Source organism: Plecotus auritus (assembly GCF_963455305.1).
Source record: "Plecotus auritus genome assembly, chromosome: 7".
Classification (NCBI taxonomy): domain Eukaryota; kingdom Metazoa; phylum Chordata; class Mammalia; order Chiroptera; family Vespertilionidae; genus Plecotus; species Plecotus auritus.
Genome location: NC_137774.1, coordinates 52,855,075 through 52,873,644, shown reverse-complemented (window position 1 = coordinate 52,873,644; position 18,570 = coordinate 52,855,075). Strand labels below are relative to the sequence as shown.

Genomic DNA, 18,570 nt, shown 5'->3' with positions numbered 1-18,570 from the left:
ACACACACATATATTTTCCAAAGGATACTCTTAAGAAAATAAGGTAAATTCTTTTTTAAAAATATGTTTTTATTGATTTCAGAGAGGAAGGGAGAGGGAGAGAGAGATAGAAACATCAATGATGAAAGAAAATCAATTGGCTGCCTTCTCCATGCCCCCTACTGGGGATCAAGCCCGCAACCCAGGCATGTGCCCTTGACTGGAATCAAACCCGGGACACTTAAGTCCACAGGCCAATGCTCTATCCACTGAACCAAAGCAGCTAGGGCTCTTTATTTTTTTTTAAAAAAAACATATTTTATTGATTTTTTACAGAGAGGAAGGAAGAGGAATAGAGAGCTAGAAACATCGATGAGAGAGAAACATGATCAGCTGCCTCCTGCACACTCCCTACTGGGTATGTACTCGCAACCAAGGTACATGCCCTTGACCGGAATCAAACCTGGGACCCTTGAATCCGCAGGCCGATGCTCTATCCACTGAGCCAAACCGGTTAGGGCTAGGGCTCTTTATATAATCTAAATACAACAAACACATAGATAAAAAGTAATTTTATTAGTAACAACCAAAAACTGGAATAGGTAACAAGATAAACAATTTGTGATATATCCATACCTAGTCAAGTAGTAAAAAAAAAAAAAAAAAGAAAAGCTAACTATTGAGATATGACACAACGTAACTAAAATTCAAAAATATTATGGAAGTTCACATGAAACTTAAGACAAATATAATCTATTATGACAGACAGCAGATCAGTTTCCTGTGAGCTAAGGTTTGTGGGAAGTTGGGAAGGAGCCCTGACCTGGATGGGAGAAAAGGGAACTTTCAGAGGTGACAGAAATGTTCTATATCTTCACTTTGGTGGGGTTTTATGGGTGTATAAATCTGTCAAAATGTATACATATATTTAAATTTTATTATGTATAAACTAAACCTCAAAGTTGCTTTTCTTTAAAAAGAAAAAGCAACAATAATCTAGAAATTAATAATCAGATAACTATCACTGTGGAGAGGGAGGACATGCAAGCAAATTTCAACACCCAAACCTGCCCTTAGCTAAGGTGTGGTTTTGACACCATTGATAATTCATGGTAAGAATTATCAATCTAGAAAGCAACATCTTGGACCAAAAAAAAAAAAAAAAAAGCATCTACAAAAATGTGCTACTAATATTATACTTAATGGTGGAAGACTGAATGCTTCCCTAAACAGAAACAAGGTAAGAATGTCCTTTCTCACTCTGTAAGTATGAACACACTTCAAAGGAGTTCTCAGTAGTACTCAACTATATTTTGCTGATGTTTGTTTTCTTTTTCTTTGAATGACCATTTGATCACTTCCATTTTTCCTTCAAACCTCTTAACTCCCTGTACCTGGCCCACTCTGAGGTAATAATTTCTTTTCACCTTTTATTTTTCACAAGGTAAATCAATAATGCAAACTCTTTCATCTTCCTACCATCAAATCTCTCAAGAAGGGAGAGGCCCTATCCTGGCCAACACTCAAAAGAGGCCATGTTATCTGGCCAGCTTAATACTCAACCAAACTTGGAGCACAAACATAGGTCTTAACCTAGAAACTCTAGGTAACTAATATTCTATCAATAAATCCTACAATCAATCACAACAAAACCCTACATGGTCACTCTGTCATAAATCTGTTATAAAGCCATAGTAAGAAGCCAAAGATAATTAATCCCCAACTTTTAGTTCTCCATCTTTGAGAATGGTTCTTGCCATTAAAAAAAAAGTTTACACACACACAGGGGTTGGCAAAAGTAGGTCTACAGTTGTGAGTACACAAAACAGTTTACTCTTATATTATTATTTATTTATTATTAGAGGCCCAGTGCACTAATTCATGCACAGGTAGGGTCCCTCAGGGAGATCAGGCCCCAGCTCGCACGCCCAGCCTCACAGCCCCACAGCCCCACCTGGCACCCTGCCGTGGCCTGGCGCCACCCGCTCACCTGCCCCACCATCCCGCCGCAGTACCACTCGCATCAGGGCCCATCCGGGCTGGCAGCGCCTTCACTACTGCCTGCTGCCTGCTGCCAGCGCCGTGTCGCCAACGCCCACCATATTCCGCGCTGCCCCGTGGTGGTCAGTACACGTCATAGCAAGCAGTCAAAAGACGGCCCAAGGAGACAATTTGCATATTAGGATTTTATTATGCAGGATTATATTATCTGTTAGCCTACTTTTGCAAATCCCTGTATATGTATAACTACATTTGGTTTTTGACCAACAAATGTCATAGGAAAAGTAAAAGAAAAACACAAAATACATATGCAATTTACACAATATTTGTTCCTTACCTGCTGGTGCCGGGTGCTGGGAAAGGTATACTGAACAGAATGGGAAGGATAACGGCTTTGTTCTGTGCTGAATGCTCCTTGGTTGGGAGGATAACCTGAACTTGACATTATCAGTAAAGAAGTCCTCACCAGGCTGTGAGATCAAATCCAACAAACAATCATGTTTCTAGGAAACCACCTAAATAGAATGGGGGAAAAATAGAACTGATAAGAACTAAAGTACCAGGTGTACTTCTAATAAATTATAACTATAGCTACATAAATAAAATTACAATTACCAGTAAAAGGTTTCTCTCATGTATTTACTTAATAGAAATTATTGACGTTTAAAAATATTAACAGGTCTTTATTTCCCTTTACACTTAAAAAAAGTTACTTAACATACCACAAATAATACCAGCAGCTGTATAAAGTAAAAACATGGGACTGGCACATAGCAACTGCTCAGTAAATGCCTTTCTTTCTATAAAAGTCTGAGAAACAAACATTATATATTACAAAAACAAAAGTCCATGATTGTGAACTTTGAGGTGGTAAAAAAGTCACCTGTTAAAAGGATTCGAAAGTATTTACAAGACAGGCATTTGTGCAGAGGAAATGTTGTTTTTGTTAAATAATTCTGTGCCAAATGATAAGCTAAGAAGGCACTACTAGGAAAACTTTCAAGAAAGAACAAAGTGAGACTACCACGTCAAAGAAGAAAACTGCCAATATTTGCGAAAATTAGAGTTTTGGAAAAACTTGCATCTGACACCAAGAACTTGACAATTTCCCCACATTTAAAGACTTTTCTGACAAGACTGGTGGTGATATTAAGTGTGAGATTTTTTTATATTATATAATAAAATGTTCCAATATCTACAGTAACTCAATGAACCAATATTTTCCAACTAATACCAAATGTTACAAAATTATGCATGAATAGTTAAAGCACAAGATACTTTATCACAATTAAATAAAGTACATGACAAACCAGTAAATGTTGACTGTGATAGAATATGAAAGATTCATTGATATGGTTTCAGATTCTACACAGCAACTAACCTTTAAAAAATTACCACTTTTCTGGTTTAGGTTGGTATCAAAGAATAGCCACAATTATCTTTAAAAGCTATTAAAATACCCCTCCCTTTTCCAAGTACATATCTGTGTGAGGTTAGCTTGTCTTCATAAACTTCAATCAGAACAACATACCACAAGAACGATGTAGAAGCAGATATGAGAATCAAGCTATCTTCTCAGCCAGATATTAAAGAGGTTTGCAAAAATGTAAAATAATGTCACTCTTCTCAACAAATTTTAATTTTAGAAAAAAGTTGTCATAAACATGTTATATATATTAACATTAAATGGGTTTATATTATTCCTAAATAAATATCTTTAAAGTTTCCCCCATTTTAATATCGAATGTGGTAAATATCAACATATATAATCCACATAAACAAAAGCTCCTTGGAGCTCTAAATTTTTAAGAGTGTAAATGAGTCTTAAGACCAACATGTTTGATGACCACTGGCCTGGAGAATTCGGTCAATCTTTAGATTGACTAGCATTAGTGTCCTATACGGTCGTTCACACCCAGGTTCATGTGCACACACTCCTTCTAAAAAACCTGCCCTTAGCTAAGGTGTGGTTTTGACACCATGTTTGTACCAAGTAAACTACCCTATTGGACCAGGGATGTACCAATTGGATCCCTCTTCAGAAATTTGGAATTGAGAACATGAGCTACAAGGACCTGAGTTGCAAAGTGGCCACAGCAAGAGTCAACATGAGTCACATATTCTGTGCCACCAAAGTTACTGAGGAAGTAGAGAACACCAATCTAAACCAAGAATAGAGTAGACATGCATAGAGAAGTAGAGCCAAGAGAATTTGCAAGCCCCTAAGACACAGCAGCAGTTGCCTTGGCTCCTGACTCTCGGCTCCAGGGTCTCCCCACAAGGAGAAGTCCTTCTTTACTTAATATAAGTGGAGTAGGTTTTTATTCCTCATAATTGTAAGATCTCAAGTTAAGTCCCAAAATAACTATACAGACCTTGGAAACAACCCAAGTGTCATTTCCATCAACTGATGATGAATAAATAAAATCAGGTATACCCATACAAGGGAATATTATTCTGCCATAAAAAAGAATGGCCCTGGCCGGCGTAGGTCAGTGGTTAGAGAATCAGCCCACACACCGAATAGTCATGGGTTCAATTTCTGGTCAAGGGCACATATCTGGGTTGCAAGTTCATCCCTGCCCTGGTTTCTGGGCACGTTTGGGAGGCAACAAGTCAATGTATCTCTCTCACATCAGTGTCTCTCTGTCTGTCTCTCTCTCCCCCTACCTTCCACACTCTTTAAAAAAAAAAATGAAGTATTGATACTGCTATAACTTGGATGAATCCTGAAAACATTATGCTAAGTAAAAATAGCCAATCATAAAAGTATATATTTTGTATGTTTCCTTTCATATGGAAGTCCATAATAGTCAAAATAGTGATAGAAAGTGGATTACTGATTGCTTAGGGATGGTGGGATGGAGATGAAAAAATACAAGATAAAAGCTCAAGTGTCTAGGATTTCTATTGTTTTTTTCACTGTAGTGAAATACACTTAACATAAAATTGCCATTTTAATCCTTTTGTTTTATTTTGTTTTTTGTTAATCCTCACCCAAAGATATTTTTCCATTGATTTTTAGAGAGAGTGGAAGAGAGAGGGAAAGACAGAGAAAAACACATCGATTGGTTGCCTCCTGCACGAGCCCCAACCAGGGCCCGGGCCAGGGAGGAGCCTGCAACCCTTGACCAGAATCGAACCCAGGACCCTTTGGTCCATAGGCTGACACTCTATCCACTGAGCCAAACCGGATAGGGCCTTTTTAGCCATTTTTAAGTGAACATTTCTGTAGTATATGTACATTCATATTACTGTGCAACTATTATTACCATCTATTTCCAGCACTTTTTATCTTCCCCACCTGAAACTCTAAACCCATTAAACACTAACTCCCAATTCCTCCTCCCTCTGGTAACCACCATTCTACTCTCTGCCTCTATGAAGATGGTTATTCCTCATATAAGTAGAATCATACAGTATTTGTTATTTTGTGACTGGATTATTTCATTTAGCATATCCTCAAGGCTTATCCATATAATAGCATTATATCAAAATTACCCTGCTTTTTAAGGCTAAATAATATTCTCTGTATTTGAGTTGGTGAAAATGTTCTAAAATTGACTGTAGCAATGCTTGTACATACATACATCTGAATATACTAAAAACCATTACATTGTAAAAAAAAATGAATTGCATGGTATTCAAATTATATATCCATAAAGCTGTGTTTTAAAAATTACCAAGCCCAAACAAACAAAACTATACAAAGCAAACACAGCATTTTAAAATTATTGTGCTGCAGTCCAAGTTAATATATAACGTCTTTCAGGGGTTTTAATATCACCCTATGTTCATATCTTTTTTTTTAAATATATCTTATTGATTTTTTACAGAGAGGAAAGGAGAGGGATAGAGAGTTAGAAACATCGATGAGAGAGAAACATCGATCAGCTGCCTCCTGCACACCCCCTACTGGGGATGTGCCCACAACCAAGGTACATGCCCTTAACCAGAATCGAACCTGAGACCTTTCAGTCTGCAGGGTGACGCTCTATCCACTGAGCCAAACCAGCTAGGGCCTATGTTCATATCTTAAAAACTCTGAAGTCAATGTGCATCCTACAATCAATGGCACATCATGACTTAATTAGCAGCACTTTTTCCTTAATCTTAGAGGCAAATAACATTACCCTATAAGCAAAGAAATCTTTTTGCAGAAATACAGTCTGAGAGAGTTACTGCATTCAGTAAATCTTTGGTTTTTGTCCTAAATCTTCCCCAGGAAAGCTCTCAGAACAGAAATTACCATTTGTTTTTCTTCCCTTTGTTCCTTAACCCTCAGGATAAGGCAAGATCATTAAGGACACTAATATTCTCAAAGAGATTTCCAATTGGAGGTCCTTAAAAGACCAGGTAACATTTGCAGTACTTTGAAAAAAGCCTAACAGAAATACATATAAACACGGGGGACAGAAAAAGACATCCTAAGCACAAACCAAAGGCACAAATAAGGTTGGGTTGATATCTTTAACTTACAAAATGTATTTTTTTTTATTTTCCTGTACAGCAAAGACAACTTTAAGTGGCAAACCATACAACAGAAAAAGCACAATAGCAAAATTTTGATATACCAAATATAATATGCATATGCGTGTATTTATATTTCTTACAAAGCAATAAAAATGATGACACTTAAGACATGACAAGAATATGGAATTAACTAAGGAAATAAAATTAATGAAATCACAGAAAAATAAAATATAATCACTCCGCAGATTTGCAAAATACTAAAAAATCACGAAATTCGTGCACTGGGGGGTGGGGAGGTGTCCCTCAGCCCGGCCTGTGCCCTCTCACAGTCCGGGACCTCTTGGGGGATGTCCACCTGCTGGCTTAGGCCCGCTCCCCCTAGGGAATGGGCCTAAGCCAGCAGTTAGACATCTCTCTCACAGTCTGGGGCTCTCGCAGTCCGGGACCCCTTGCTCCTTACCGCCCTCCTGCAGCAGAGGCAGGAGAGGCTCCTGCCACCACCACTGTGCTCGCCAGCCATGAGCCTGGCTTCTGGCTGAGCAGCGCTCCCCCTGTGGGAGCACACTGACCACCACGGGGCAGCTCCTGCGTTGAGTGTCTGCCCCCTGGTGGTCAGTGCGATCATTCCGCCATTCGGTCGATTTGCATATTAGGGTTTTATTATATAGAATAACTAGAGGCCCAGTGCATGAAATTTGTGCAAGAGTAGGCCTTCCTTCCCTCTGGTTGCTGACAGGCACCTGGGAAACGGGCTGGCTTCCCTCCGGCCGCCCGCAGGCACCCGGGACCCAAGCTGGCTTCCCTCTGGCCACCCGCAAGCACCAGGGACCCAGGCTGGCTTCCCTCCAGCTGCCACAGGCAACCCAGGACCCGGGCTGGCTTCCTTCCGACTGCCCGCAAGCTCCGGGGACCCGGGCTGGCTTCCCTCCGGCCACCTGCAGGAACCCAAGACCCGGGCTTCCCTCCAGCCCCGGCTTCGTCCAGAAGGACGTTCGGTCCAATTAGCATATTACCCTTTTATTATTATAGATTATTATTATAGATGCCTAGTACTGGTGAGAGTTTGGAGAAAAAGGCACTCTTTTACACTTGAATGTCATATGAGTACAAATTGCATTCTAAAGAAGAATGGCAATATATACCATGAGCCTTGAAAATAAGTATATTCTCTTGCACAGCAGTTCCCCTTCTAGGAATTCATTTGATTACTCAATACAGAGATACCCAAAGATGAATGCCTGAGACTGTTTCTCAAGGAACTGTCAAAAATATCCAATATGAGCTTAGAAAAGTGTTTTATAAAGTTTAGCTAATGGGAACTTTCATTTGGAGGACTGCTACAAAAGTCTGTATAAATGAGAACATTTTTATTTTACTAATGTATAATTTGTATATACCATTAGTATTCAATTTTCCATGTGTCTCATATCTTCACAAGATTTTAAGACCAAAGACAGAAATGTCATATAGTCAACAAATACTTAGTGAACAGTACACACTACTAAGTACCAACACACTGTTCTAAACATTGGCATAGAATGGTGACCAAGATATGTCATCTTATTGTGAGGTGACATAGAAAATAAATAATCATGAAATAATATCATGAAGTGCTATAACTAAAACAGAATGAGAGAAGAGACATTTTCGATGGGGTGATCATAGAAAGCCAATCTCAGCTAGGATGACCTGATTTCCTGAAACAAACCCAATTTACAGCTGTTGTCCCAGTGCAATTATTAATTATGCTCCATTTCCTTCTCAGGACTGTCCCAGCCGAAACCAGTTTGGCTCAGTGGATAGAGCGTCGGCCTGCGGACTGAAGGGTCCCGGGTTCGATTTCGGTCAAGGGCATGTACCTTGGTTGCGGGCACATCCCCAGTGGGAGGTGTGCAGGAGGCAGCTGATCGATGTTTCTCTCTCATCGATGTTTCTAGCTCTCTATCCCTCTCCCTTCCTCTCTGTAAAATATCAATAATATATATATATATATATATATATATATATATATATATATATATATATATATATATATAAAAGACTGTCCCAGTTCTAAGATTATTTTAGAGCCAAAGCATGAAAGAGAAGAAGACCCAGTTGGCCTGAAAGAGATTAGAGCATTTCATGGAGGACTACAGAAGTCCTAATGTAAAGCAAGGAGGCAGGAGGAGAGTGAAGGAGTAGGGTGCCAGGGGGAAAGGCCTGGGGTGGTGCTGGGAGGGGTTTGCTGGTTTATATTTAGAAATTGAATTATCTCTCAGTATTCTGAATGTTAATCCTTTCTACCTTTATGTTACAAATATAGCAGATCCTAAGTAAGTCATTTCCATTCAACACTGTTACATTCTCATGTTGATGAGACGCCATAGGAACATAGATCTTGCTTATTTCAATTAACCTATGGTAAAATGTGTTTTAGTTTTATATTGTTTAGCCCAGGGGTGGGCAAACTTTTTGACTCGAGGGCCACAATGGGTTCTTAAACTGGACCGGAGGGCCGGAACAAAAGCATGGATGGAGTGTTTGTGTGAACTAATATAAATTCAAAGTAAAGGAGCGGAGGGGAGAGCAAGAGACCCGCCCCCCCCCCCCCCCCCCCCCCCCGCTCTTTCGGCTCTGCGGGCCGGATAGAACAGCCGGATCCTGCCCGCGGGCCGTAGTTTGCCCACGGCTGGTTTAGCCTAAAGTCACAAAACCTATCTAGGAAGTTAAGTGAGGACCTACTCTATTTTCTTCCAGAATTCATAACTTTCTGAAGACCCTAGCTACCCCAAAGTTTTAAAAAATATTATTTTCCTCTTAAACTTGTAAAAGTGTGTTTTTTTTAAATTTTTAGCTCTTTAATCACCTAAATTTTTTCTAAAAACTGGTTAGATAGGGGTCTACCTATATTTTCTTTAATTGATAGTTATTAAACAAGTCTGCCTTTCCACACTGTTCTGAAATGCCATCCCTGTTACAACCCAGCAATTTTAGTATATACCCTACAAAAACTCACATCTATCTATATAATCTATATAATAGAGGAATATGCAAATCAGCCAGGACGCCGTAACATCACGACAGAACAGCAGGGACCTGAGGCTGCATGGCACCTGGCTGGGGCGAGGGACCTCAGGCCCTGCGGGGCTTAATGGGGGACCTCAGGCCGTGCCCCCTGCCCGGGAGCCGGGCCTGAAGACCTCAGGCTGTGAACCCCTGCCCCAACGCCAGGCCGGGAGACCTCAGACGGCACACCCCCACCCCAGCACCGGGCCAGGAGACCTCAGGCTGCGCCCCCTGCCCAGCAGGGCTTGATGGAGGATTTCAGGCCACGCCCCCCGCCCCAGAGCCAGGCCTGGAGACATCAGGCCGCAAGCCCCCACCCCAGCCTGGGCCGGGAGACCTCAGGCCGTGCCCCTTGCCTGGCGGGGCTTGATGGGGGACCTCAGGCCTCACCCCCCCGCCCCAGCACCAGGCTGGGGGGACCTGAGGCTGCACCCGCCCCCTGCCCTGAGGGCCTTGACGGGGGTTGGGCCAGCCGGGTATGGGTCTCCTGCGTTTTCGAAGTGCATGCAGGTGGTGGGCGGGGACTTGACTATAGGTCCCACAGCGCACCCCAGACTTTGACAAGAGGTAGATTTTCATATACGTTTTACTAATTTTCTTTCATCTCTGACACTTCTATTATAGAGAAAGGGCAAATAGCAATATTAAAATATTTCCTCTAATTAATTCCCTTTTAATGTGCATGAATTTCATGCACCAGGCCACTAGTACTTACATAAAAAAGGATATTTATTGCAGCAATGCAAAAGTCAACTTTGAAGATAACCTAAATTCCACAATGTAGTATATTCATACGATAAAATACTATACAAAAGATACGATGAAAAACTAGAGCCCTAGCCGGTTTTGTTCAGTGGATAGTGTCGGCCTGCACCTAACAGTCCTGGGTTCGATTCTAGTCAAGAGCTTGTACCTAAGTTGCAGGCTCCTTCCAGTCCAGGCCCTGGTCAGGGCACATGCAGAAGGAAACCAATCAATGTGTTTCTCTCACATCTCTCTCTTTCACTCTCTCTAAAAATCAATGAAAAATTATCCTCTGGTGATGATTTAAAAACAACAACAACAAAAAAAAAAACACCTAGAGCTATATGTGTCAAAACACATAAACCTCAAAAAAATACAAAGCTGAGTAAAAACAATTTATATAGTGATGCTAATATGTTACAAACACAGACAACAATACTATACTAGTGGCCCGGTGCACGAAATTTGTACACTGGGGGGAGGGGTTCCCCCAGCCTGGCCTGTGCCCTGTCACAGTGTGGGAGCCCTGCAATCGATCGCCCCAAAGAGGCAGGTCCCGCCCACCCATCTGGGGCTTCTCAATGGATTGCCCCAAAGAGGTAGGCCAGAGCCACAGATCCCCAGGCCTCCACACCGCACAGGGACCTGTCGAACCTGCCTCCTCCATGCTGCGCAGAGCCACGGGATCCCCAGGCCTGGCCACGTGTGGAGCTGGGAGGAGGCGGGACTCCCAGGCAGGCTCCATGCCACGCACGCAGCGTCAAACCCAGCCCGCCCACCTGCACATGCCCGCTGTGCGCACGCCCACTGTGCGCACAGCCATCTTGTGACAGCGTGAGGGCATCACAGCGTGAGGGCATCACAGCATGAGGACCACCTAGGCTTTTATTAGTAAGATATTTTATACATGCACATATCAAAGCATAAATACAAAATATACATCTACTTTAGGATAATAGTCACAACTAAGAAAGGAAAATTATCTAGGAAGGGGGAACAATCTTTAATAATTTATTTCTTGAAACAAGTATGATAAAATATTGTTTTCTTAAACACAGATGGTAGGTACATAGACATTTGTTCATAAAGAAAAATAAGTAATCTTTATTATAAAGTATATTTATAATATGTCCATGATTCCAGACTCGTTGAGTATCCTTTCCTATGCCAATGCCACACTTTTTAAGTTACTGTAACACTATAAGGCTTTTATATCTGGACAAGTTTTTCCTCACTATGATTAGTTGTTGTTGCTCCTTTCAAAGCCTTCAGAGTGCTATTCTAGCACTTTTCTTGTTTCATGTGAATATCAGAGTCAGCTTGTCAGGCCACATAAAAAACTCTGGATGAGACCATATTAATATTAAATTCATACACTGACTAAAGAGAGAACAAAAGCTAACTTTATACTGTTGAGCATTCTCACCCTAAAACATGATTATATATGTTTATGTTTTAGGATGAGAAATGTTTGTGTGTTAATTAAGATGGGAATATTTTATATATATATATCCTACACATTTTCCCATTATATATGATATCATCTTAATTACATATAAAATAATTCTCATCTTAATTATATATAAAAATATGTAAAATTCCCATAAGAAATATTACACACTTACACACACACACACACACGTGTGTACATATATACTCATGACAGGAATTATTTAAATACTGGGTTTGGCAAAACTATGTTTACAGTTATGAGTACGCGAAACAGTTTATTCTTGTATTATTATTTATTACTAAAGGCCAAGTGCACGACATTTGTGCACTCGGCAGTGGGGGGGTGTCCCTCAACCCACCTGCGCCCTTTTGCAGTCTAGGAGCCCTCAGGGGATGTCTGACTGATGGCTTAGGCCCGCTCCCTGCAAGCAGTCAGACATCCTTAGCGCTGTTGCGGAGGCAGAAGAGGCTCCGCCACTGCTGCTGCACTCGCCAGCCATCAGCCCGGCTTCTGGCTGAGCGGCGCTCCCCCTGTGGGAGCTCACTGACCACCAGGGGGCAGCTCCTGCGTTGAGCATCTGACCCCTGGTGGTCAGTGCACATCATAGCAACCGGTCATTCCCCGTTCGGTCTATTTGCATATTACCATTTTATTATACAGGATTGTATTATTTTCCATAAGAACAAATGTAAACTTACTTTTGCCACCACCTTTTATAACTAAAATAAAGACTATATATCTATATTCATATATGTATGTGTATATATGAAAATCCCCCTTCATTTAATAATTTATGTCACTTACTGAAGTATTTTTGTTTGTTTCTATCATTTTAAGGGATCTGGACGGAGAGTAATTTTTTTTTTAAATTCAGTGTGCTAACTTGATCCAATTTCTCCATTTTAGTCAAATTCTTTACCAAGCTACATTTAGAAAACAAAATTTTCTAGAGAACTATCAATCAATATAACTTTAACACAAAAATTAGAGAAAGAACTCTTTAAATTTCATGGGTCCTATGTAGCATATGAATCGTTTAAATAAACATACCATTCCTACGACTCATTTAACTTTCTGTTGTAGAAGAACATAGCCAGGGAAGATAGAAGACAGAACCGGTCTCCCCACACTGTTTCCAGCCTGTTCCTTCTCAAGACATGGAAATCAGAAAAACTAAGAATTGGGAGGTTTTTAGGTTATCCGATTAACATTGAATTTATAGATTTAGGAACTGAAGCACAGAGAAATTCAATTTCTCCCATTTCACAAAGTTGCCATTTTCTCAGTAAATAGTGAACTACTCTGAGGTGATATGTTCAGTGGGACCGCACATTAAAACCAACTGGGCAGCATTCCCCTCCTACACACTTGCGCTTTGTAAAAGAGAAATTGCTGGCACATGGGGGTTTTAATGGTGTGATGCTTGTTTCATTTTGGTTTTAGAAGTAGGTACAGTAGGTCCTCAGGTTACCTCCGAGATCCGTTCCTACGGCATGATGTAACGCGAAGTCGGAACCCAACTACATAAGCACCTACGTCACTCACATGGAGCACATACACAGCAGTAATGAAGTGAAACAGTAAAAAAATTTAAAAGAAAGATAACAATTCCTGACCTTTACTTGTGGTAAATAAATAATAAAAAACATAAAGCACCTAGTACATATGTCGAAATGACGGAACTTTTTTTTTTAATAAATAAATGGGAGATGGCGACGTAACGAGGACTGCCTGTGGTATATGTATGATTTAAGAGTTTTTAAAAGTACCATATAATACAAAGAAAAATCTCTCTCCCTTCAGCTACCCAGCTGTCCTCCCAGAAGGCAACCAAACTTACTAGTTTCTAGAGCAGCCTTGGGCAAACTACGGTCCGCAGGCCGGATCCGGCTGTTCTATCCCGTTCTCTTGCTCTCCCCTCCGCTCCTTTACTTTGAATTTATATTAGTTCACACAAACACTCCATCCATGCTTTTGTTCCGGCCCTCCGGTCCAGTTTAAGAACCCATTGTGGCCCTCGAGTCAAAAAGTTTGCCCACCCCTGTTCTAGAGTATCCTTTAGAAATATTCTCTCTCCCTCTTTCCCTCTACATAAATGGTCGCATAGTAAATAAATACTGTTCTATATCCTGCTTTTATTACTTTAGCAATATATCTTGAAAATCATTCTCATGAGTCAACAAAAACCTTCATTTCCTTTCCATTGCTGTAGAGTATTTCACTATATGAATGTTCACAAATGTTTTATATATTTTCCAAGTAATTCTGATCTGCACCAGTAAGAAATGCTTGCATAATCTATCTCTGAGCTCTCCTCCCAGTTCAGACATCCTAAGTAAGTAAAAGCTACAAATGAAACGGAGAAGCAAAAGGAAAGATATTTTTTAAATATTCAGAAATGGTGAGTGCTGAGTTCAACACTTACATTCAATGTCACTCAAATATGACTCCAATGGTTTATCTATGATTCCCTTTTGTCCGTAATCTTTCATGATGTCCTAGAGCAGTGGTGGGCAAACTCATTAGTCAACAGAGCCAAATATCGAAAGTACGAATGAAATTTCTTTTGAGAGCCAAATATTTTAAACTTAAACTTCTTCTAACGCCACTTCTTCAAAACAGACTCGCCCAGGCCATGGTATTTTGTGGAAGAGCCACACTCAAGGGGCCAAAGAGCCACATGTGGCTCGCGAGCCGCAGTTTGCCGACCACGGTCCTAGAGGTTTGTGATTTTAGTGGCCTTAACCTGAATACCTCTAAAATAAAATAAAGTCAGGTACTATCAGCTCAAAGCAGGTGGCAATAAAACATCAGTGAAATCCGAGATTAGCCCTGTAGTATATAAATGTATGGGCCAAAGCAGGTACAAGAACTACAGGGGTACCTACCTGGTCATGAGAACTACAGCTTGGAAACCACTATGACCTCCTTCCTCAAACATTAAGCATATAGTAGTAATTCAGATCTTCTTATTTTTAAACTGGACTTTCCTCTCAACCATCTTAGATGGAAGCCAAACGTATAAAATATACAAAGGAGAAATGATTCAGATAATGGGGAACCTAGACTCTACCTTTTCAATCTCTCTTCCCCAGTCCTGCCTTCCACTCTCACTCCAGTTCTGGCTCACCAAGATATATCTCTACAGAACACTTCACAGTTTGAAAACAACTGAAATAAAAGAAACCAGTTTAAAATTAAGGTTGAAGGAGAAGGGAACATCTCAAGTGGCAATTTCAATTTTTAAATTCTGTTCTTTGCACCAAAACTCATTAACTCGGGGTTAGTTACATTCTTGACTCATGAAAGGTAAAAATTCTGTGAAACTTTTAAGACACCTGGTCAAGGTTAGCACTTTCTTTCACCATATTTTGTTGGAATTTTGGGCTTTCCTGACTATTTCTGGGCTATACAGTTCTTTCTGGGCTCCTCTGTAGCAATTTGAGAGTTTTGAGCATAATCTTCCACTGGAACCCTTTGGGGGGATCTAGGAAGGGCTAGGTGAGCCTGTTGGAAGCTGTGACTAGACTTCCAACAGGCTCACCAAACGTTGATTTTGGAGTTTTCTGAGATGCTGAGTGAATAAGATGCAGATGGCCCTGGCTAAGTGGCTCGCCCAGTTGGTTGGAGCATCATCTCTTGTACCAAAAGGTTGCGGATTCCATTCCTGGTCAGGGCACATACCTACGTTTTGGGTTCAATCCCCAGTCAAGGCACATATGGGAGGCAACTGATCAATGTTCCCCGCTCTCTCCCCATTCCTCTCTCTCTACAATGGAAGGAAGGAAGAAAGGAAGGGAAGGAGGGAGGGAGGAAGGCAGGGAGGAAGGAACCCTGGCCGGTTGCTCAGTGGTTAGAGTGTTGGGCCTTGGACCGAAGGGCAGAACAGGAGGCAATCAATTGATGTGTCGCTCTCACATCAATGTACTAGGTGTACCGGTTAATAACAGCGGATTTTGTAATCAAAGAAAACACGATAATTTCAAGAGAAACACCAAAAATGCTTTATTCAAAGTAATGTCCATCTCTAGCTACACATTTACCCCATCTTTCAGGTAATTTGTGGATACCGTTACAATAGAACTTTTTCTTGTTTTGAGGCAAACCATTCAGAGACCCAATTTTCCACTTCTTCGTACGTTTTGAAGTGCTGCGTGTTCCATCAATCTGAACAAGTGGTCATCTGAAGGAGCAAGGTCTGGTGAATATGGCGGGTGGGTTAATACTTCCCAGCCAAGTTCTTTTAACGTGTCTTTAACTGCTTTTGAAGTGTGTGATGGTGTGTCATCATGAAGAAAAATTACTTTGCCTTAATTTTAAATTCTGGTCGTTTCACGATCAAAGCATGGTTCAAATTTATTATTTATGCTGGTAGCGATCAGTATTAACTGTTTCACCTGGTTTTAGAAGCTCATTAATACACCACACCTTCCTGATCCCACCAAACACAGAGCTTTGTCTTCTTTCCGAAGTGATTTGGCCTTGCAGTCGATGTTGATGGTTGACCTGGATCAACCCATGCTTTTGTGCATTCAGGATTTGTGGGAACCCCTTTCGTGTCCCGCGTGGTTCAGGGTTCAGGCTCAGGGTTCAGGTTCTGGAGAAGGCCACACACAAATGAAAGAGACTAGAAAAATATTAATTTGGGAAATGGGGACCAGGCGGAAGCCCAAGTCTAGTGGGAGAACTACACTTTGCTTTGGCCTTCCCATCCCTTTTATTCAGGTTTGGGATGCACCCAATTGCCCTTAGGCAGGCAATTCCAGTAACAGGCAGATTATCTTACCTTTAAGGATTTACATGATTATTTGATGGGGAAGTTGCTTCACCTACCATTGTCTCAATTAGATAGGGAGTGGTTGGCTCTGACCTTTCAGAGCTTCAAGGTTGACCAGCCTTCCGGGTTCCTTGTCCACACCTTTCTAATTAGTGAGACAATGATCGGTTTCCAGCATCTCCCCCATTTCTTTTCTTTAAAAAATCTTGCATCTGCAGACTAGAAATAAACATATAAGAACAAAAAAATGAGACAAGCAATAATGGTTATGCTGAGAGGCAAATGAATCAGTCTGTAGTAAGTTTCTTTCTGGGCCAACAGTTTTTTGAGTCCCAATTTCAATGTCCAATAGTTTTGAGTGCCAATTTCAATGTCAAACAGTTCCTTATGTGTACATGTCAGCAATGATATTTCAGTTCTGGATGGTGGACAAATGGTGGTAATGCAGGTCCAACCCTCTCTGGTTTGGTCCTAGGCAACCTGCAGCGACACGCAGCTGCTGACTGCTAGCATGGCAAGGCGTCTTCACCATCTTCCATCTCTGGACTGTTTCTCCTCTTGTCTTTGTGGCTGGAGCAGTCCTGTCAATTCCTCTCTGTTGCAGGAATCCACATGGTCTTGGAGTTGTTTTCTGAAAATATACAAATATATTCTCGACCAAAAGCTAACAAAGGAGTCTTTTCTGTAAATTTGACGTGGGATCCTTTTTATTTTTGCCCAAACGATTTTCCTTTTGCTTGTTTTGACACCATGTGTGCTTTTCATGGGTGTCTTGCTGTTAGCATTACAAATGAAAATTAATTTTCAAAGTAAAAATTTTTCTAGATGTAATTTACTTACAGGATATTTTTCCTTACATGGTATTTTTCCACTATCCCCCCTTTTTTGATTAATGGAGGCTTTTGTAAATTTTATAATGCAAACTTGATAACTTTAAATTTTAATTTTTTGCACAAAAATATGACTGCTTTAGGTTCTTTGTATGTAAGCAATTTTACCATGAGATGAACTACCAATAGAAATTTTAGTTAATACTTTAGGAACAGCTTTTTGTCCAGTACAATTAAATTTTCTTGAATATTCACTTATTTCAATTAGCCAATTTAAATTAATCTGAAAACTTGACTACTATTTTACTGTCAAATTTAATACTCTAATAACTATCTTAGTTTACCCTGTAAATATTAGTGGAAAGGATTATTTGCATTCTTGAGTAGGCTCTGAGCATTCCTGGTGCTAGGCTGGATTTAGATATAGGGCAGCTGCGGTCGGCCAAGTCTCTGTTACCTGGGTCCCGATCTGAGCTGGGCATGAGAAGTGAAGCAGCCATGGGGGCAGGAGACCTCCCTCACACGGGGTGAGGAGGTTCAAGCCCCTGCAATGTTGGGGTGGTGAGGGTCTGTGCCGCACCTCTGTTGACCCCCAAGTTCTCTCCTGATGGCCCCTCTGTGACTGTGCCTGTCTTAGGTTGTTCCTTCCTGAGGAATCTTACCCGTCTCTGGCTAACCAGCCATCCTCCGGGGCCAAGCAGGGTGATGTGAAGTGAGGTTCTGTCTCCTTGGTAGCCTATGCCCCCGTGGCCTCCATGCCCAGCACCTGCCTTCGGATCCCCTCGCCTGCTGGCAGGGCCCCGGCACTGATCACATATCTTGGGGAACCCAGGTTTCTTCTCCAGCGAGGGCCCAGCTCACACGATTGGGCGAGAGACAGATCCATGGTACCAGCCACCATGAGGCTTCAACCTCAGCATGAACAGAAAGCTCCGGCAACAGCTGTGGGAATTTGGATTGTGAGAAAGGGTCCCTCTTGGCCAAAGGGGCAAGAGAGGCCAATATAGAAGGCTCAAGTGCCTTCCCAGGGCCTTAATTCCTTCTGGAAGGGATTAAATCCTTTCATGTCCTTTTTTTAAATGCTGCCAAACATTCAAAGAATTAGTTGTAAGTTTGTTTGGGATAATTGTACAATATGCTGTTGTAAAATATCAAAAATTATGACATTATAGAATAATATCATGTAAGGCTATTCTTTGCTCTAGGCCATGGCAATTCATTTTCAAACTGGCTGTCAATTTCTTTTTGTATAGACAAGGTCTTAG

The 18,570-nt window shown here is 41.1% G+C and overlaps 1 protein-coding gene across 16 annotated transcripts in view; it reads right to left on the bottom strand.

The window, feature by feature from the left end:
* The window catches only part of NCOR1 (nuclear receptor corepressor 1), a gene marked incomplete at its 3' end in the record, with an annotated part of 233,555 nt that overhangs the window by 191,437 nt on the left and 23,548 nt on the right, over window positions 1-18,570 (bottom strand). For all 16 annotated transcript variants that reach the window (XM_080680923.1, XM_080680927.1, XM_080680921.1 and 13 more), the window contains one exon: window positions 2,318-2,495. In XM_080680923.1, the coding sequence (XP_080537049.1) occupies window positions 2,318-2,425 (108 nt within the window). In that variant the 5' untranslated portion in view covers window positions 2,426-2,495. The remainder of the gene's footprint in view (window positions 1-2,317; window positions 2,496-18,570) is intronic.